Source organism: Elgaria multicarinata, chromosome 21 (genome assembly GCF_023053635.1).
Source record: "Elgaria multicarinata webbii isolate HBS135686 ecotype San Diego chromosome 21, rElgMul1.1.pri, whole genome shotgun sequence".
In the NCBI taxonomy this organism is placed as follows: Eukaryota; Metazoa; Chordata; class Lepidosauria; order Squamata; family Anguidae; genus Elgaria; species Elgaria multicarinata.
In genome coordinates this window covers 5952996-5970543 of record NC_086191.1, presented here as the reverse complement: position 1 = coordinate 5970543, position 17548 = coordinate 5952996, and the positions used below count along the sequence as shown (strand labels likewise).

Here is a 17548-nt window from a genome sequence, read left to right as displayed (position 1 = left end):
GGTCTGATCCAGCACGGCACTTCTGATGTTCTTATGATCAGCAGCAGCTGAATTTCCTCTACAGCGGCCGTGTGACTAACATAACAACGTTTCGCAGATCAAGTCAGACTTCTTCGTCTTGCCAAAGGCCATAACAAAAAGGGGAGTTAGAACCGCTTCAACACATCGCTGAGAAGCTGGATGAGACCAGCAGCACAGGGCCTGACTCAGGTGACCCCCAAGACAGAGCCCCTTCTGTGATGGCACCCTGAGTGCAGAATGCTTTTCCCTTAACGTATTTGCCCGGCGTCCACTCTTTCTCTTTTAGGCGCCACATGAAATCGTTTCATGCTTTGGGCCGGCTGTAACACAGAGCCGGTTTATGATTTTTAAACTGCTCCGTTTGTCATGTTGGGCAAAGGGGAGGGAGATTCCGTGGCTGATGGCGAATCAATGAAGCACTGAGTCATTGCGCAACTTTTCAGGAAGAGATACAGAAGATGCTCCTTTAGAAACGGGTGGTTTCTGGCCGCCATGGGCAAGGCAGGCAGGAGAAATCTACAGAATAGGGGACGGAGGAGAGGAAATAGGAGGACCTTAAGGATGGAGTAGGCAGGAGACCACAGACCCCATCAATGCATGTGGGAAAGGAGCGCTGGAAAAGGCAGGTGTTCTCAGCAGAGTTGTCAGGACAGGACTATGGGATACAGCCCAGAGGGGAGCCCCCAAAATCTTTTTATATTGTATTTTGTATTTGGGTTTTTAGAGCGTTGGATGTTTCGTTATGCTCTTAATGGTTTTAATTTTTGTGAACCGCCCAGAGAGCTTCGGCTATCGGGCGGTATAAAAATGTAATAAATAAATAAATAAATTTCCTTCGCCACTTTTTCTCGTCAGGCCAGGTCAGCTGCAGAGCGAAGTTCCAGGCGTGGGTCACGAAGGTGGCAGGGGCGACTCTTCGGGAGCTTTGCTTCAAAGCACCGTAAAAGATATTTTAAAAAGAGGGAAAAGGAAGGAGGTTCCCTTGCCTGTCCCTGCCGCATCGTCAGCTGGTAAGGCGGAGGGGGGGGGATAAGGTAGCGCGGAGATTGACCAGCGCTGGGAAGACAGTAGACAGGTCTCTCTCCGTTTCCCAAACATTTTATAGAGGCGATTGTTGGCCACAGGAAAAAGAAAGAAAAGGGTCTCATCCATGTTGGATCCTGGAATGGATCCTGGTTATGTTTTCCCATTGATTTGTTAATTGCTGAGGATCTGGAGGAACAGAAGATTCAGCAGAAACTTAAAGGTCAACTCTACACCTGGACATTGAGTGTCATAACTGAATAATTATCTAACTGATTGTCTTCAATTAAGGGTTGCAAGGAGTTGCATCATTGTACAGGTTGTCTATAAAAGTAAATGTATTTTCATGTGCAAGTAGAAGGTATAACTTCCATGTCCGTCATGTGAGCTGTATTGACTGACCGTTTGTAAGTATTTGTATCTGTACTGCCATAACTAAATTATATATTTATTTGCCAGTAAAAAAAAAGGTTTGTTTTAACCTACATAAATCTCTGTCTTAATTCACGTCTTTGCTGACTTGGCTGAGAACCGCTGTAATCTCTGCTAGTCTCTGTAGGGCCCAGACAGAGACTTAACACAAAAGGTTATATGCCAGAAGCCCAGTGTGTGCAATAACTAAACAGCTTCTAAAGCCATAACTCAACAATCCATTCCTTTCTCAATGCCTGGTAGGTGTGCGTGTGGCGAGAGGAGATACTGGGACGGTGGGAGAGAGAGCAGGGCGGTGGGGCAGCTCAGAAGGCGCCTTGCCCCAGGGGCCCCTCCAACCTGGCAGCAGCCGCAAAGCGGTCCAAGGGAACAAGAAAAGGAAGGAGCCGAACGTCGGAGGGTGAACTAGGAGAGACGAAGGAAGCAGAAACAGGCCCCCACAATTCCACTGCCTGGCCTCGTGACGAGGAGGACTCCACGTGCCTCCACCAGACCCTGCTCGGGCTGTCGCTTGGAAAAGAGAAGGAGCGGCACAAGTCTTTTTCCTGCTGCCGCTTGCCTTTTTCTAAACTGCATCACAAGCGGCAGAGAAACACACACACACACACACGCCTCTCTTTCTCTGCGCTCGAAGGAGAAAAGGGGCCTCATCCTGCTTGAGCAGAGGGCTGGGTAGGGTGGAGATGCCAGAGGGGGTGGGGGGGCGGGGTTCCCCGTACCTGTGCAGCAGCTCGGAGAAGGAGGAGCTGCCGCCGTGTCTCTTGCCTTTTGCAGACTGCAGCAGAGACAAGGGAAATCCCGGCGTCTGCCTGAAACACTCTTCTTATACCAGGGTGATTTTGGGAGAGGGGAGATGTTGGCAGCAAGGAAAAATGGGTGCAGAGCAGAAGGACGAACGCTGGGGCAGAATCTCTTTCTCTTTTCATTGATTTGCAATAGCCAGCCGACCCTTTTGCCTGCAGGCCCCTCGGCAAGGGGGAAAGAACCGGAAACGCTTTTCGAAGACACCCAGCAAGAACAGCAGGACGGGGACAGGCGCTCAGGAGGACCCCAGCCGGGCCGGTACTCACCACAAACTTCTCACCATTCTGTTCCACATGCTTGTAGGTGGGAATGGAGATGGGCACGGCCTGCTTCTCGGTGTAGTCGTAGAACGACTGGCCCAGGGAGTCGTCGCTCGGGTCGAGGTTGTCGGCCTCGTGCGGCGGCACCGACAGCACCGTCAGGATCAACTCCTTCTCCCCGGCGCGGATCAGGTCCACCACTTGCTTGTGCGTCGCCCCTTCGACGTTCACGCCGTTCCTGGCAAGGAGAAGGGGAGACGTTGTTCCGGCGAAGGGGAGGGATGTCCACGTTAGAGTCGCAATTATTGCATAAAACCGGTGGCAATTTAGCCATGGAGGAGGATTCTTGGGTTTGGAAAATTAAGGGTTTTTAAAGCTCTCCAAGGAAATGGTGGGTGGGGGGTGGGTGGGTGTTAAATTGAGGGCTTCTCTGCAGCCCTGCTTCTGGGGTACTAAGGAGTGTTATTGGCTGAGCTGTATCTCCCCCATCCTTCTTTGAAGATATTGTTCATCGATTTCATTTAAGAATGATGGGCCCGCTGTGTCAATTTCAAGCCTATTTCACCGCAACTCCTCCATTCTAGCTACTCAGGTGTTTCTCAACCTAACATGGACGTGAAAAGATCCACTGATTGCTCCAATACGTTCACAGCCTGCCTCCAGGACCGCCTTCCAAAGTAGACCCACCTATGGAAGGCTTCCTTTGCTCAAGACAAGACAGTGGGAGCAACTCACCTACACCAGACGGGATATTCCACCATGAAAGTGGTATGAAAGCGGTATATAAAAGGCAGGAGCCACACGACTGCTTTATAGCGGTATTGATGTGCACTAACAACTGTTGGGGCCCATCGACGCATACCATGTACCGCTGTCATACCGCTTTCATAGTGTTATATCCTGCTTGGTGTAGATGTCTCATGGGCCCCAAAAGTTGTCAGTGCACGTCAGTACCACTATTGGCTCGCCGCTCTGACCATGTTACTCCACTTCTGAAATCTCTTCATTGGCTTCCAATTCACTTCAGAATCCAATATAAACTTCTCCTGTTGACCTTCAAAGCTTTTCACGGTCTAGCTCCTTCCTATCTCTCCTCTCTCATCTCACACTATTGCCCCGCTCGTGCTCTTCGCTCCTCTGATGCCATGTTTCTCGCCTGCCCAAGGGCCTCTACTTCCCTTGCTCGGCTTCGTCCATTTTCTTCCGCTGCCCCTTACGCCTGGAACGCTCTTCCAGAACATTTGAGAACTACAAGTTCAACCGCAGCTTTTAAAGCTCAGCTAAAAACTTTTCTTTTTCCTAAAGCTTTTAAAACTTGATTTTCCTCTGACTTTATACTGTTAGTTTTACCCTACCCAGTGCCTGTTTGGTGCCTTCTCTTCCCCTCCTTATTGTTTTATTATGATTTTATTAGAATGTAAGCCTATGCGGCGGGGTCTTGCTATTTACTGTTTTACTCTGTACAGCACCATGTACGTTGATGGTGCTATATAAATAAATAAAATAATAATAATAATAATAATAATAATATAAAGCAGAAGTGTAGATCCTGCAGTGCACTTCCAATACTGCTATGAAGCAGTAGCGTGGCTCCTGCCTTTTATATACCGCTTTCATAGTGGAATATCCTGCTTGGTGTGGAAAGACAGACAGAGACAGACAGACAGAGAGAGGGGAAGGTGGGTTTTCTCCCTATCTCAACACACCTGGAGACATTCAATGAAACTGACACGTGTACACACACACACCCCAAAAGCACCACTTTACACAAAGCAGAATTAAATTTATGGCTTCACTAACACAAACTGCAGCGACAATCACTGGTTTAGACAGCTTTAAAGAGAAGGGGGGGTCAACAAATCAATGGAGCGGGAAAGGCCTTCCACAACCGTATCAGCGGTAACTGTAACCGCCACGCCAGCTAAATGGATCCTCCATGGTTAGAGGATCCAGCCCAGGCCCTGGGTCTTTCCAGACTGGACTATTGCAACCTGTTGTATACAGGGCTTCCCTTGAAGCCAATCCAACGCCTACAGGCTGTTCAAAATGCAGCAGCCAGGTTGGTCGAGGGGCTCCCGAAATGGTCTTCTATCACTTTGGTGCTTCAAGAGCTCCATTGGCTGCTAGGCTGCGCTACAAGGTCTTGTTGACCATGTATAAAGCCCTGCATTGCTTGGGTCCTGGATACCTGAGCACTCGCCTCTCTCCTGCGTCTCAGCATTGGCAGACTCGCTCTCAGGAGCAGGGCGCCCTGATGGTCCCCCGCTACAAATTGGAATGTGCGGGGGACAGGGCTTTTTCAGTAGCTGCCCCCCCCCCCCCCGGTTATGGAACAATGTGCCACTAGAGATTAGACAGGCTCCCACTCTCAATTGCTTCAAACGCCTTTGTAAGGCGTTTTTTATTTTCACAAGAGTTTGGGGAGGGAGTGGTTTAAATAGGGTTGAGGGTGAGGCTTTTAATGGAACTGTCTTAATGTGGGTTGAGGGTTTTAATGGAATTGATTTATACGTTATAAATCAAAGCGCCTCGATGCTAGAAATGGTGAGGCGGCGCTAGAAAAATGCTTTAAATAAAATAATGAATAAATAAATAATAAGAGGCATTATACCCCTTGAGGACAGATCTTGGGAGAGAACCTGACAGCAGACGGCCGCCCCTTTAACGTGCGCCTCGAACCAGCCCAACCGATGCTAATAAGAAAAATGGGTTGAGATGTCTCTCCCACTATATAAACGTGATGGCAAGGACCTTCCACTGCTTGGCCAAGGCTACGCACTCATAACACCATCCTGTTGCAGCCTTCCTCAACCTGGGGCGCTCCAGATGTGTTGGACTGCATCTCCCAGAATGCCCCAGCCAGCATGGGGCATTCTGGGAGATGCAGTCCAACACATCTGGAGCGCCCCAGGTTGAGGAAGGCTGCGTTATAGGCACACGCATGCAAAATCACTGCAAGAACTTTAGAAGGAAATGTTTTCCAAACACAGCGGGGGGGGGGGGGGGGGAAGGCAGCTTTCTGACTCTCAACACAAACACACGCACCCACCACAAACGGAGAGGAATTTCCTTCTCAAGAGAATTTTGGTGTGTGTGCGGTTGTTTTTTACTTTCGGAGAACAATGCCTCAAACTGCAGGGGCCTGGATGAGACCAACTTCTACGAGGAGGCAGGGGAGGAAAGACGCAAGGCAAAGCCTTCACAGGGAGGCTTTCTGGAAAACACGCTACCGTAATTCTTCGATTGTCAGACGCCATCGATTGTAAGACGCACGCTAATTTCAGTACCACCAATAGGAAAAAACACACCCTAAGACACACCCGCGATTCTAAGACACACCCCATTTTTAGAGATGTTTATATGGGGGGGTGAGGAAGTGGGTCTTAAAATCGAAGAAATAGGGTAGGTTTACTTTATCAATACGTGCAGGAGAGGATTAGAGGCCCATATTCGAACAGCGGCACCTACGTCGTGCGTAAAGTTCTCCATGGCACAAACTCAAGCAGACTGGGTAGCCTCATGTCTCCTGAGGACAGACAGGCTCACCATGACCTCATATGTGCAATGCCAGCCCCATTAAGAAGCCTTCCCCAACCTGGAGAGGAGTCAGTGAAGGATGAAAGCCAGCATCAGATGGAGGAGAAAGCCCCTGTGTCTCAACCCTCAGGGCCGGAAACCCCACATGCCCGGGGCATCATCTTGATAGGTTCTTAGTTATTCTCTTAGGTATTATCCAAGCAAATATCATTTAGAAGGAGCTCCTAGAAATTCTGCTTTGTTCTCTCATTAGCGCCGGGGGGGGGGGGGGGATTGACACTATTCTCCCATTAAGCACAGCGTTGACAGTCCTTTGCCGCAGTGTTTTCAAGCTCAGGAAAGATGTGTCAGGGCAAAGAAGTAGGATGAACAAAGGTGAGATACAGAGGAAGGTTAGCTGGTAAGGCAAGGACCTGGTTTGCACAAAACGACACCCTGGTTTAATTAACCATGGCTTGTTGGATTGTAGGTTGTTGCGAAGTGCGAACCCAGAGCTACGGGTTAACCACGAACAAGCCATAAAGAGAATCTAGGCTTTATAGCTGGGTTGTGAACTCTGGGTTGGTTAAACCATGGGTTGGCGTTATGCGCGAATCCGGAACCGTGGGCTCTTATGGTCTATTACGCCAGGTTACAGGGGAAGCAGGGAAGAGTGGTCCAAAAATCCAGCCCCTTTGTATGCCTGTACTGCAGTGCCACAAAGCAGTTAGGATGCAGTGGGCGAAGGAAGAGGAAAACAAAGAACCCAGGGACCGAGCAAACAATCCCCTGATTGTTCGATAGCCTGCTGGACAAATCCTGGATAGGGCAACAAACCATGGTTTAAATAAACCATGGGTTAGATTACATGTGAACTAGGCCAAGAAGAAGAATATAAGGTAGTCCAATGGGTCTCGGAGGAGGGGCTGTCCCAGTTATAAGGAACCAGTCAACGGGAAGTGTTAAGGTCACGCAAGTCGAAAGGGAGACTGGAAGTATTTTGTGGCACAACAGGAAGACAAATGCATATGGCACCCGTGTGGGCTGTGATCCAAAGCGGCCCATGTTCATGCGAAATGCACGCCCCATTTGCACGTGAGGTGGGTGTTCTCTCTCCCAGCAGCCTCGTGGAATGATACTACACAAAGTCCCCCAAAGTTTCAGGGGAAGTTTTTCGGAGAGGTGCAAGGGGCTGCTGTTGGAAAGAGGACACCAAAAGTCCACATGTGCCCTGGGGAGATCAAATACGAGCCCCTTGGGTCCCAGTTGTGAAATATGAAGATGCAATATGGGACCCCCACACACTACTGAAATAAATCTTGATGGGAGCAGGGGCAGAGGACGGGCAAACACAGAGTCCATAAAGTTAGTCATGGCTTGGGATCGCAATACTTGACGAACGCCTCTCCCGACATGAACCTCCCTGTACACTGCGCTCAACATCTAAGGTCCTCTTCCAAGTGCCTACTTCAAGGGAAGCTCGGAGGATGGCCACAAGAGAGAGGGCCTTTTCGGTGGTGGCTCCCCGACTGTGGAATGATCTCCCCAATGAGGCTCGCCTGGCGCCAACACTGTTATCTTTCAGGCGCCAGGTTAAGACTTTTCTCTTCTCCCAGGCATTTAACAACGCTAAGTTTGTTTTCTAACGGGCCCCAGAACTGTTATTTTTAAATGGATACTGTTGTTTTTATATTGTTGTTTTTATGTTTCTCGTGATTCTTAAATTTTGTATACTTTTTTTTTTTTAATGTTTACTGTTTTAACGTTTGTAAACTGCCCAGAAAGCTTCGGCTATGGGGCGGTATATAAATGTAATAAATAAATAAAGTCCTTCCTCCAAAGCCTTTAAATAAGGAAGTCAGAAAAAGTACACAGATTAATGTCTTTCCAACAATGCTGAACTACAGGTTGTACAGCAAGCACCCCCAAGTTTCCAGAAAGGACTTGGTCAGGTTTCAAGAATGGAACACGGAACAGGTGAGGCGGCTGCATATTAAGTCAAACCATTAGCCCACCTTGCTCAGTATCCTACTTGGAACCGGTAGGGGCCCTCCGCGAATTTGGGGAAGAGAGGGGGTCTTTCCCTGTGCTGCTCGAGAAAAACTTCCCAACCGGAGATCCTGGGAAGTGAGTCTAGTAACCTCTTCCTAGGAAGCACATGTCCTACCGCTGAACGGTGGCAAATGTGTTTAGTTTTTTAAGAGAATGCTACAGAACCTGCACACTGGGGGAGCCTCCCCCTTCATTCCAGGGTGGATTTGATTTAAATCTCGATTTAAATCACTACTCAGAAAGACTTGATTTAATCATGTGACTTCCCCCCCCCCCAAAAAAAGTGCATTCTATTCATTGAATTTTTCGAAACTTAGCACTTAAGAGGTAAAGGGTTGATTCTGTGTATACATAGATTTGACAAAGGCACAACAGGATTATGATCTCTGCAGACACAAATACAGAGTTTGGAGAACTGTAAAACCAAGCATCTGTGATAATATCTTCTAGATAGAAAAACTGCCCCCAATAATCTTACAGGAACCTCTGGAAGAGCATGACATGGTGAATGGATTAATGGAATTCATTTACCCCAAAATTTAAACGTTGCATGAAGATACAGCCTCATGCTACATAATTAAAAACTGATCCTTATTTCATGATGAATAACCTTTGGACAATAACGTATCTTAAATAGAAAACTATCTTTAGACAGATTTCCCCCAAAAAGCATTTTATTAAAAAAAAAATCCGATTTAATTTTAAAAAATTGATTTTTTTTAAAAAAAAAAACATTGATTTTTATCCACCCTGTTTAATACGTACATCATGCCCAGCAATGAGCTCCCACCTGTGGCTCTTCGCATTTAGTACTGCGGCAGGATGCAGCAGCAGGAGACCGCCAACTCTGGTCTTCACACAGGCCGAGAAAAACTGACCGCAAGAGCAAGTCTGCTTTCAAAGATCTGCATCTGCTGGCATGTCAGACACACATCCTGACCACAGTTCCTTTACAATTCTCAAGAGGATCAGCAACAGCTCCTCCACCCAACGTGGACTAAATTTAGCCATGTGCTTTCGGTCAGTGGGATCGCAGGGACAACCGGGACGGGCCTTTAAAACATCCACTTGTTTACGCAACGGTTCCAAGTTGGTGGGTTTTTCTTCCTACAGCCCAGCTAACTGGGCGACGTCTGCTAGAATTAAGGCGCGGGATGCAAGCCAAGCTCAGGCGTCAACCAGAGGTAGGGAATTATCTTCCCGTGAACTACAACACAGTTTCCATGGTTTTACTTGTGAGATCTGCATAGCAGCTTCAGAGCAGCCATCCTCATCCCGATCTGTAATCGTCCGTTTGTATGTTGCCTCTCCACGGTAAATCCTCACCAGCAGTGGGATGGGAGATGAATTCTCCCAACAATGATATATTCTTCCCTCTTGTAATGAAAGACTTTCAGGGTGGCACGGTCTGGAATAGGCAAAAGACCTGCTTTTGCCTTTACAAAAAAAACCCAACTGATCCTAGTGAAGGTGAAAACCGCTAAAAGCGATTAATTGATATGAGCGGCCTAAATCTTTAGACCCTCCTTGGGAGCGTAGCTGTGGGGACCGTCTTGGTGAGCACCCGCACTTCAAAAGTTACCGCTACACCATTGCCTGAGATGCTGAGGCAGCAGAGCAGGAGTCCCTCCCATGATTTCCTGAAGTACCCTGGCCCCGGCTTTTCCTGCAAATGCGTGTTGACAGGCTCACCTGTGAATTCTTCACAGACCCCCGGGGGAACGGGCTTCAGCTTTATTTCAGCAAGGGCAAGAGCGAAGGAACCCTTTCTGGAAGCGTCCTTGCCACACCGACTGCCACTCGCCCAACGTGGCCGGGCAGAAACATTGACGCGAAGTTGGCCCAGAACACGCTCCCTGTAAACACGCTCACTGTGAGACGGAACGAAATCACATTGGCGCATGTGCGGTTAAGAGAAGTATAGTGGGATAGCAGCTTCGGCTGGTCCTGGCCCCGATCCAGGAGCTATCGAGGGGCTAAAAAGTGATGACCTTTGCAATGGAGTCCCCATGGCAACTCGCTGGGGCATAATCAGCTGACGGCACAGGCCGAAACTGGAAGCTTCCCGCAGAAGGAAGAGGTCACCAGCGGCTTCACAGTGGCGTCGGCTGAATGAATGAATTGTTCGGGGTTGTTGCACTTAATTCCTCCCTCTCCTTTCTTTTGAAACAGGGAGTTGCCACACGCTCCGAGCCTCGGAGAGGCTTCCTGCTTCTGGCCCTGGGATCTGTATCAGTTATTTTCCACAAGGAACCGCTTGTCGTCTCAGCAGACCTGCCCTGTCCCCGGGGAGGGCTGTTTGGGGGAAGAGCAACTCCAAATTGGTCGCCGGCCAGCCTGGGCGAAGCTCGCAAAGAAGACCTGTGGACGGACGACGCGGGAGAACGGAGGGTTTGGACGCGCTGCCGGAGGACGGGGTGGGTGGGACGGGACTCCGTCTGGCCTTCCCCAGGCACAGAACACTGGCGCGCAACAACAGCAAGACATACAAGGCCTCTGGATTGGGCAGGCGTGGAATGAATACTAGGAGCGTGGCCGCCTCCCCAGCCACCAACAGAGTAGAACTACCTGCACCTTCTGCTCAAAACATTAGGTACTGACTGCCAAGATGTCAGGCCAGCAGGTTCAGCCTATCAGAGGACGGATCCTTGGATGCCTAGTCCTCCATCAGGTTCTCTCCACCGGCCCAAGCTGGCTGGCCTTTGGGTAGCCATGCCAGGAACCGGACTCACGGCACGAAGGTCCCAGCCGGCTCAAGACCCATTGCAAGACTGAGCTCAGGGGAGCTGGGTCTTAACGCAGCTGCCCGGGACTCACTGCTCAACCATGAAACTCTCGGTGGGAACGCGGCCTTTAGTGCAACTCTCTCTCCCTTACCCTATCTGGGTGGGAGGGGGCTGTTGCACCGTGTCCTGTTTGTTCATCCCCTGGCTGATGGCTGTTCGGCCACTGTGTGAACAGAGCGCTGGACTAGATGGACCCTTGGTCTGATCCAGAAAGGCACTTATGTTCTTATGTTATGTCAGTGGGAGGGTAAATGAGGCCACCAGTGAGGGAGGAAGCAGCAGCCAGGCACCTCTCCATCGTGCCTGGGTCCAGCTCCAGCTGAGAGCCCCCTCCCTCCTGCTACCTACTGTCTCTGCAGAGGCCACCAGTGAGGGAGGAAGCAGCAGCCAGGCGCCTCTCCACCGTGCCTGGGTCCAGCTCCAGCTGAGAGCCCCCTCCCTTCTGCTACCAACTGTCTCTGGAGAGGCCACCAGTGAGGGAGGAAGCAGCAGCCAGGCACCTCTCCATCGTGCCTGGGTCCAGCTCCATCTGAAAGCCCCCTCCCTTCTGCTACCAACTGTCTCTGGAGAGGCCACCAGTGAGGGAGGAAGCAGCAGCCAGGCACCTCTCCATCGTGCCTGGGTCCAGCTCCAGCTGAGAGCCCCCTCCCTCCTGCTGCCAACTGTCAACTAACTGCTGAACTTTGCAACTAAGATTGTAGTGCCTGAATTTCCTTTCCTTTCCCCCCTCTTCCTCCTCCCTCCCAATCCTCTTTCCTTTTGTGTCATGTCTTTTAGATTGTAAGCCTGTGGGCAGGGGCTGTCAAGAAATACTTTTGTAAGCCGCCTTGAGAGCCTTTTTTGGCTGAATGGCAGCATAAAAATCCTTAAATAAATAAATAAATGAGCCAAAGAACTGCAATGCACTCCTTACGCTGAAGTAGCACCCACAGTCCATACCTGTCCGGTATCTCATTTTTCTCTACCCAACCATCTCTTGCAGCAGGTTATCAGTTCCCCGTCAGTAATAAGGGGAAACTGAGCCAAAGAAAGGGTCATCGGGCCCCTGGGTGTGTTCCGAACATCAAGGCTTTGCACAGCTTCTGCTCACACTAACACAGGCCCAGAATCCTCAATGCAAAACCGTTTCCAATTTAACAAGCCTCATAGAGACGTTCAGCGCTGGCAAGAAAACTGCAAGTGAAGGCGAGACGCTGCCAGCGACTACATCTGGGACAAGGGCCTGAAAACAGCAGCGAAGCACACACCACAAGGGATTATTTCACATTGTTTCACTCTTTGGCGAGCGTGTGGTTCCATTTCGCCAAATGAAGGACTCGAAGCCACATGCAAAATACAGCCTTCATTCTTGTCCAAAAAAAATAAATAAAAATGGTTCCTGGTTTCTAGACCTCACTGAAGAGAAGGGGAGGGAGGGGAGTTGAGAAATTAAATAGAGAAGGAAAAACCCACGGAAGTTAACTGCTTTCAGAGGGAGGGGTGTTAAAACTGGTGCGAATGTTTAGATTAAAATAAAAGACATGATTTTAAAAGTTTCTAGATTGCAGGGTGAAACTTAAGAATGTGATGATGAGAACTAAGATGCACAGACGGGTTTTTTAAAAAATGGTATTGTATTTATGATTGGGGATTTTTGAGGGACTGCCTCCAGGCTTAAGGAAGGGCTGCAGAGCCTCAGACCCAGGGTCAAATCCAGCCCTTCGAGATCCCCCAGACAGCACCATCTCCTTTCACAGAATCATAGAATAGTAGAGTTAGAAGGGGCCTATAAGGCCATCAAGTCCAACCCCCTGCTCAATGCAGGGATCCATCTCCCATCAGCCACCATTCAGTGGTTTCCTAGCTTTGATGCACGTTCTAACAGTCTGAAATGCCTTTCCTAAGGTTTAATTACTAGCAGGAAGCTCCAAAGCTAAAATATGCTGGTGTTTTCAGTAGGGCTGGTCTCACCCCATTTTGCCTTTGACCCTGCGCCTCCTGCAGCCCCCTGACAGCGTCTCTGAAATTTTATTTATTAAAACATTTGTATCCCGCCCTATATCACTAGGATCGCAGCCCTTGGATTGAAAGAGGTGGTTCCTCGTCCCTGTTTTAGGGACTAATAAATAGGAATACCCAACACACGCACGGGCTTTTCACACTAGCTGTGCTTTCGTATCTGGCATGTCCATGAACATAATTAGGCTAGCGTGGACATCTAATCCGTCCAGGTTTCTGAGCAGCTAAGAAGCAAAGGCACAAAAGGGGTCGCTCCCCACCGTTTGACCTCTCTCTGCAAAGAATTAAAAGCACTATCAATAATACCTCCAAGAGACATTCTGCATTTAGCAGTATGGGGGGATTTGAAAAGCCACAGAACCCTGCTGGGCTTCCAAAGCAAAAGTGAAATCGACTACACCGAAAAGGAGAAACTGAAAGAAACAACAGAACTGATTTTGGACACCGGACTCTTAACATTTAACTGAGCTTCCAGTCTAAATCCAATATCTTTCCCTACTTGCTTTTCCCCAGTCCTTTATTATTATTACCATCGAATAATATTATTTTCCTGACAAAACTGTAGGTGCAGGTTGCTGTCTTTAAGGTTCTGCAGAAAGCCCCAGAACACTGAAAGATTTGGATTATATTCGCAAGCAAGTCTCCAAGTCCTGAATGGGAAACAGCTTCCAATTCCTAGCTGCTAGTATCTAATTTTAACCACCAGCCCTGCACACGCCTGAAAAACTGAAGATTCCAACCCTAAGCGTGTTTACTCAAGAGCTGAAGGCAGAGCGGCTCATTCCTATATAAATGCCAACGGAATCAGAGCTTTAAACAGGCTGGGATTCCACCCACGAACCTCCCTCCTCAAGCAGATGTGGTCACTGCCGGAGAATCTGGTACCCTGATAATCTTAGCTCCGGTTGCTTGTTGCTTCTTTAAAACTTCCAGTCCCAAGAGTTTGGAAAGGTGCTGACACAAGCCCAATACCTGATGGAACGCCTCTCCCAACATGAACCTCCCCGTACACTGCGCTCAACATCTAAGGTCCTCCTCCGAGTGCCTACTCCGAGGGAAGCTCGGAGGATGGCAACAAGGGAGAGGGCCTTTTCAGTGGTGGCCTCCCGACTGTGGAATGATCTTCCCGATCAGGCTCGCCTGGCGCCAACGTTGTTATCTTTTCGGCGCCAGGTCAAGACCTTTCTCTTCTCCCAGGCATTTTAACAGCATTTAACAACGCTAAGTTTGTTTTTAATGGACCCCAGAATTGTTGTTTTTAAATGGATACTGTTGTTGTTTTTATACTGTTTTTATGTTTTTTAAATTTTTGTATACTTTTAACGTTTACTATTTTTAATTGTTGTAAACCGCCCAGAGAGCTTCGGCTGGGGGGCGGTATATAAATGTAATAAAATAAATAAATAAATAAACAAAACCCAGCCAGAATGTGCGGCATTCAGGCCTTCCTGCGTACCTACCAGGGCTGTGGAGTCGGAGTCGTGGAGTCGGAAATAATTCTGGGGTTACTGGAGTCGGAGTCAGTAAAAATGTACCGACTCGACTCCTAATAAATTTAAATTGTATATAGAGTTGCGATATGTATATTCACTTGAATTTTATATTCAAAAGATACTTTAATCTTGAAAAAGGTTTATGTTACTTATGTACCTAACTGAGTACTTTTTTGTAGTTTTGACTTTGATGTCAAAGTATATACTTTAGATTTTTGAACTAGTAGAGAAAGTTGTTCCTGATTTTCTTTTATAGTTTCATATCCTATTACTTTAGCCTTCCTCAACCTGGGGCGCTCCAGATGTGTTGGACTGCATCTCCCAGAATGCCCCAGGCTGGGGCATTCTGGGAGTTGTAGTCCAACACATCTGGAGCGCCCCAGGTTGAGGAAGGCTGCTCTATAGTCTTTTGATAAGCCGCCCAGAGAACTTCGGCTATGGGGCGATGTAAATGCAATTAAATAAATAAATAAATAAATAAATATATAACCTAATTGTTTTGATTTTTGGGCTTCTTTAATACATAAAATTTTAAAAAACCAGAATGTCTTAGCTATAGCCTTTAGACCCGGGCTTTAACAGGTTAGGGTTCTAAAAAGTTGCGTGCTTGCTGTCGATGTAGGAAATATATAGGAAATTTATTTCCTATATCAATATATAATTAAAGGAGTTGGAAGTGCCATGAATAAAGGAGTCTGAGGTTTTATGTGCCGACTCCACAGCCCTGGTACCTACAGACAATCTATACCCTTCTCTGGTTGTCTTCTGCAAACCGATTTATACGTGTACTCCTCCAAAGTCACCGGAAAAGAAGGGAAAGGAACCTCTCCTGCAAGCACTGAGTCATTACCGACTCTTGGAGGGACGCCAGCTTTCGCTGACGTTTTCTTGGCAGGCCTTATAGCGGGGTGGTTTGCCGTTGCCTTCCCCGGCCGTGATTACCTTTCCCCCAGCTAACTGGGTACTCATTTTACCGACCTCTGGAGGATGGAAGGCTGAGACGACCTGAGCCAGCTGCCTGAAACCAGCTTCCGCTGGGATCGAACTCAGGCCGTGGGGAGAGTTTTGGCTGCCAAAAAAACCCCCAAATGTTTTGTTCTTCTTTTTAAAATTGGCATTCTTAGCATAATCTATCCAGAGCCCTAAGGGTAGGTTAAAGTAAGTTCAACATAGAGCTTTTGGTTTCATTGTATCTTTACGATTCTGCTTGAATATAGGCCAGAAATTTGGACACATCCCCAAGGACGTGCTTCTGAAATCTATTTCCTCACCAGAGCTATACTGAGGCAGCGAGAAGATCCCATTTACTTCCCCTTCCACTTAATGCAAACACAAGCAAGCCGCCTGGCTTTGGATCGTTCCTTCCAAGATGGAGAACTCATTTGCTCACCGCCCAGAGAAATGTGCCACACAATCAGTAGCTTTCCAGATGTGTTGAGACTACTACAGCTCCCATGATCCCCCAGTCAAGATGGCCAATGAAAAGTGCGCAATTATTTGTCCGTTTTTGCAAGCTCTTATAGTGGCAAAGTACTTTAAAATTCTAGCAACCAGTAAGAAGAAGGCAGGACTCTATTATGCCCATTTCCCAGATGGGGAGCTAAAGGTAAGAGACAGGGCTTCACTGATCATCAGCAAATCATCATCATGATTGGCCAGGGATGGGAATCTCACACCCAATCTCAAAAAAGGATATTATGCAGCTGGAAGAGGTGCAGAAAAACAACTGAAATCAAAATTATCAAGGAGGGAAGCAATTTCTTATTCCACTGCAGAAGCTCTCAAGGAGGGGATTGCGTCCTGTTGCTTTCCCCCTCCAAGTCCAACCCTGTGCTCACCAGACCACACCAGATAGCAACTACAAAAGTGCCCACAAAACCCTAACTAGGCGTGTATGATGATGTCACCAGAAGTGGCCACCGTGTCCCAACACAGAATCCTGCAGAGTTATCTTTTTTTTTTTAAAAAAGAAAAAGTTAAGTGACACAGAGAGTCCAAAATATTTGGCCTTGCTGACTGCTTTACAAAGCAATTTTCTGGCACCCTGTGCAAAGCTCAAACACTGTGACATACTCAAACACAGACACTGCCTTGTGTGTTTTTTACAGAGCAGTTCTGTGCTTTCACGAAGTTCTCCCCATGCCTCAAGTCATTAAGACGGCGGAGAAAACAGGTAACCCAGAAAGCAGCCTGCCTTCCAGCTCAAGATGTTAGAATGAGGCTCTGAGGGTCGTTTTTAGAAACAGGGAAGGTTCAGCCAGTCATTTTTTTTTTTTTTAGGTTTAACACTGCAGACACATACACACACACGTAAAAGCCACCCCGACAAAAGGAATGGGATGAGTAAACTTTCAGAGGCATCGGCATCTTACATACACTGCCTGTGAGACGGTGTCCCAAGGAATAGTAACGACTTTCTTCAAACTTACAACTATAATCAAGCAACTTTACACCAATCAGACCATTAGTCCATAGATATTATTATATATATATATTGTATTATACTACACACACACAACTAGCTCAGGTACTGATACATGATGGCCATATAGCCGAAATAGTCCTACTGAGAATCAAGAGGGAGGTACGAGCATTCCTCAGGGAACCCCCAAGGTTTAGAGAACTAGAAAAAATATTTAGGGGGGAGGAAACAAGGAAGCAAAACCAGTCAAATGAAGACTGAATGGTGACTGGCTACGGGACAGGCTAGAACCGAGTATCCAAGAAGCCTGAACAAGTTCCACTTGTCTGTTATTTGATTTGATCCAATATTTCTATCTCACCTTCCCAACCCTAAATTAAGACAGATGACAGCCGCAATAAAACATAAATCCGTTGAAAGAGAAACAAAAAGAAAAATGAAGTCCCACTCCCACTTCAAGCCTGGACTATTGCCTAGTTTTACCGGCGGCAGCTTTGCAGAGTTTTAGGCGGTTTTCTAGCCCTACCTGGAGATGGCAGTGACTGAACCTTGGAGTTTCTCCAAAACACAGGCGTTCGCATCATTCCACAATCTACAATTCAGCACAGGCGAGAGAGACCACAGGGGAAGGAAAGAGAGGCGGGGTGGAGACAGTGCTCATTTCAGCCACTCGCACTGGGCTGGTTCACACATCACGGTAAGCCACCGTGGGTTAATTAGCTCACAGGGGTTAATTAGCTC

The 17548-nt window shown here is 47.9% G+C and overlaps 1 protein-coding gene across 1 annotated transcript in view; it reads right to left on the bottom strand.

The window, feature by feature from the left end:
* SNX27 (sorting nexin 27) overlaps positions 1-17548 on the bottom strand; it is a 42944-nt gene that overhangs the window by 13667 nt on the left and 11729 nt on the right. Inside the window, exon 2 of the mRNA XM_063145838.1 lies at positions 2547-2778. Within this exon, the coding sequence (XP_063001908.1) occupies positions 2547-2778 (232 nt within the window). The remainder of the gene's footprint in view (positions 1-2546; positions 2779-17548) is intronic.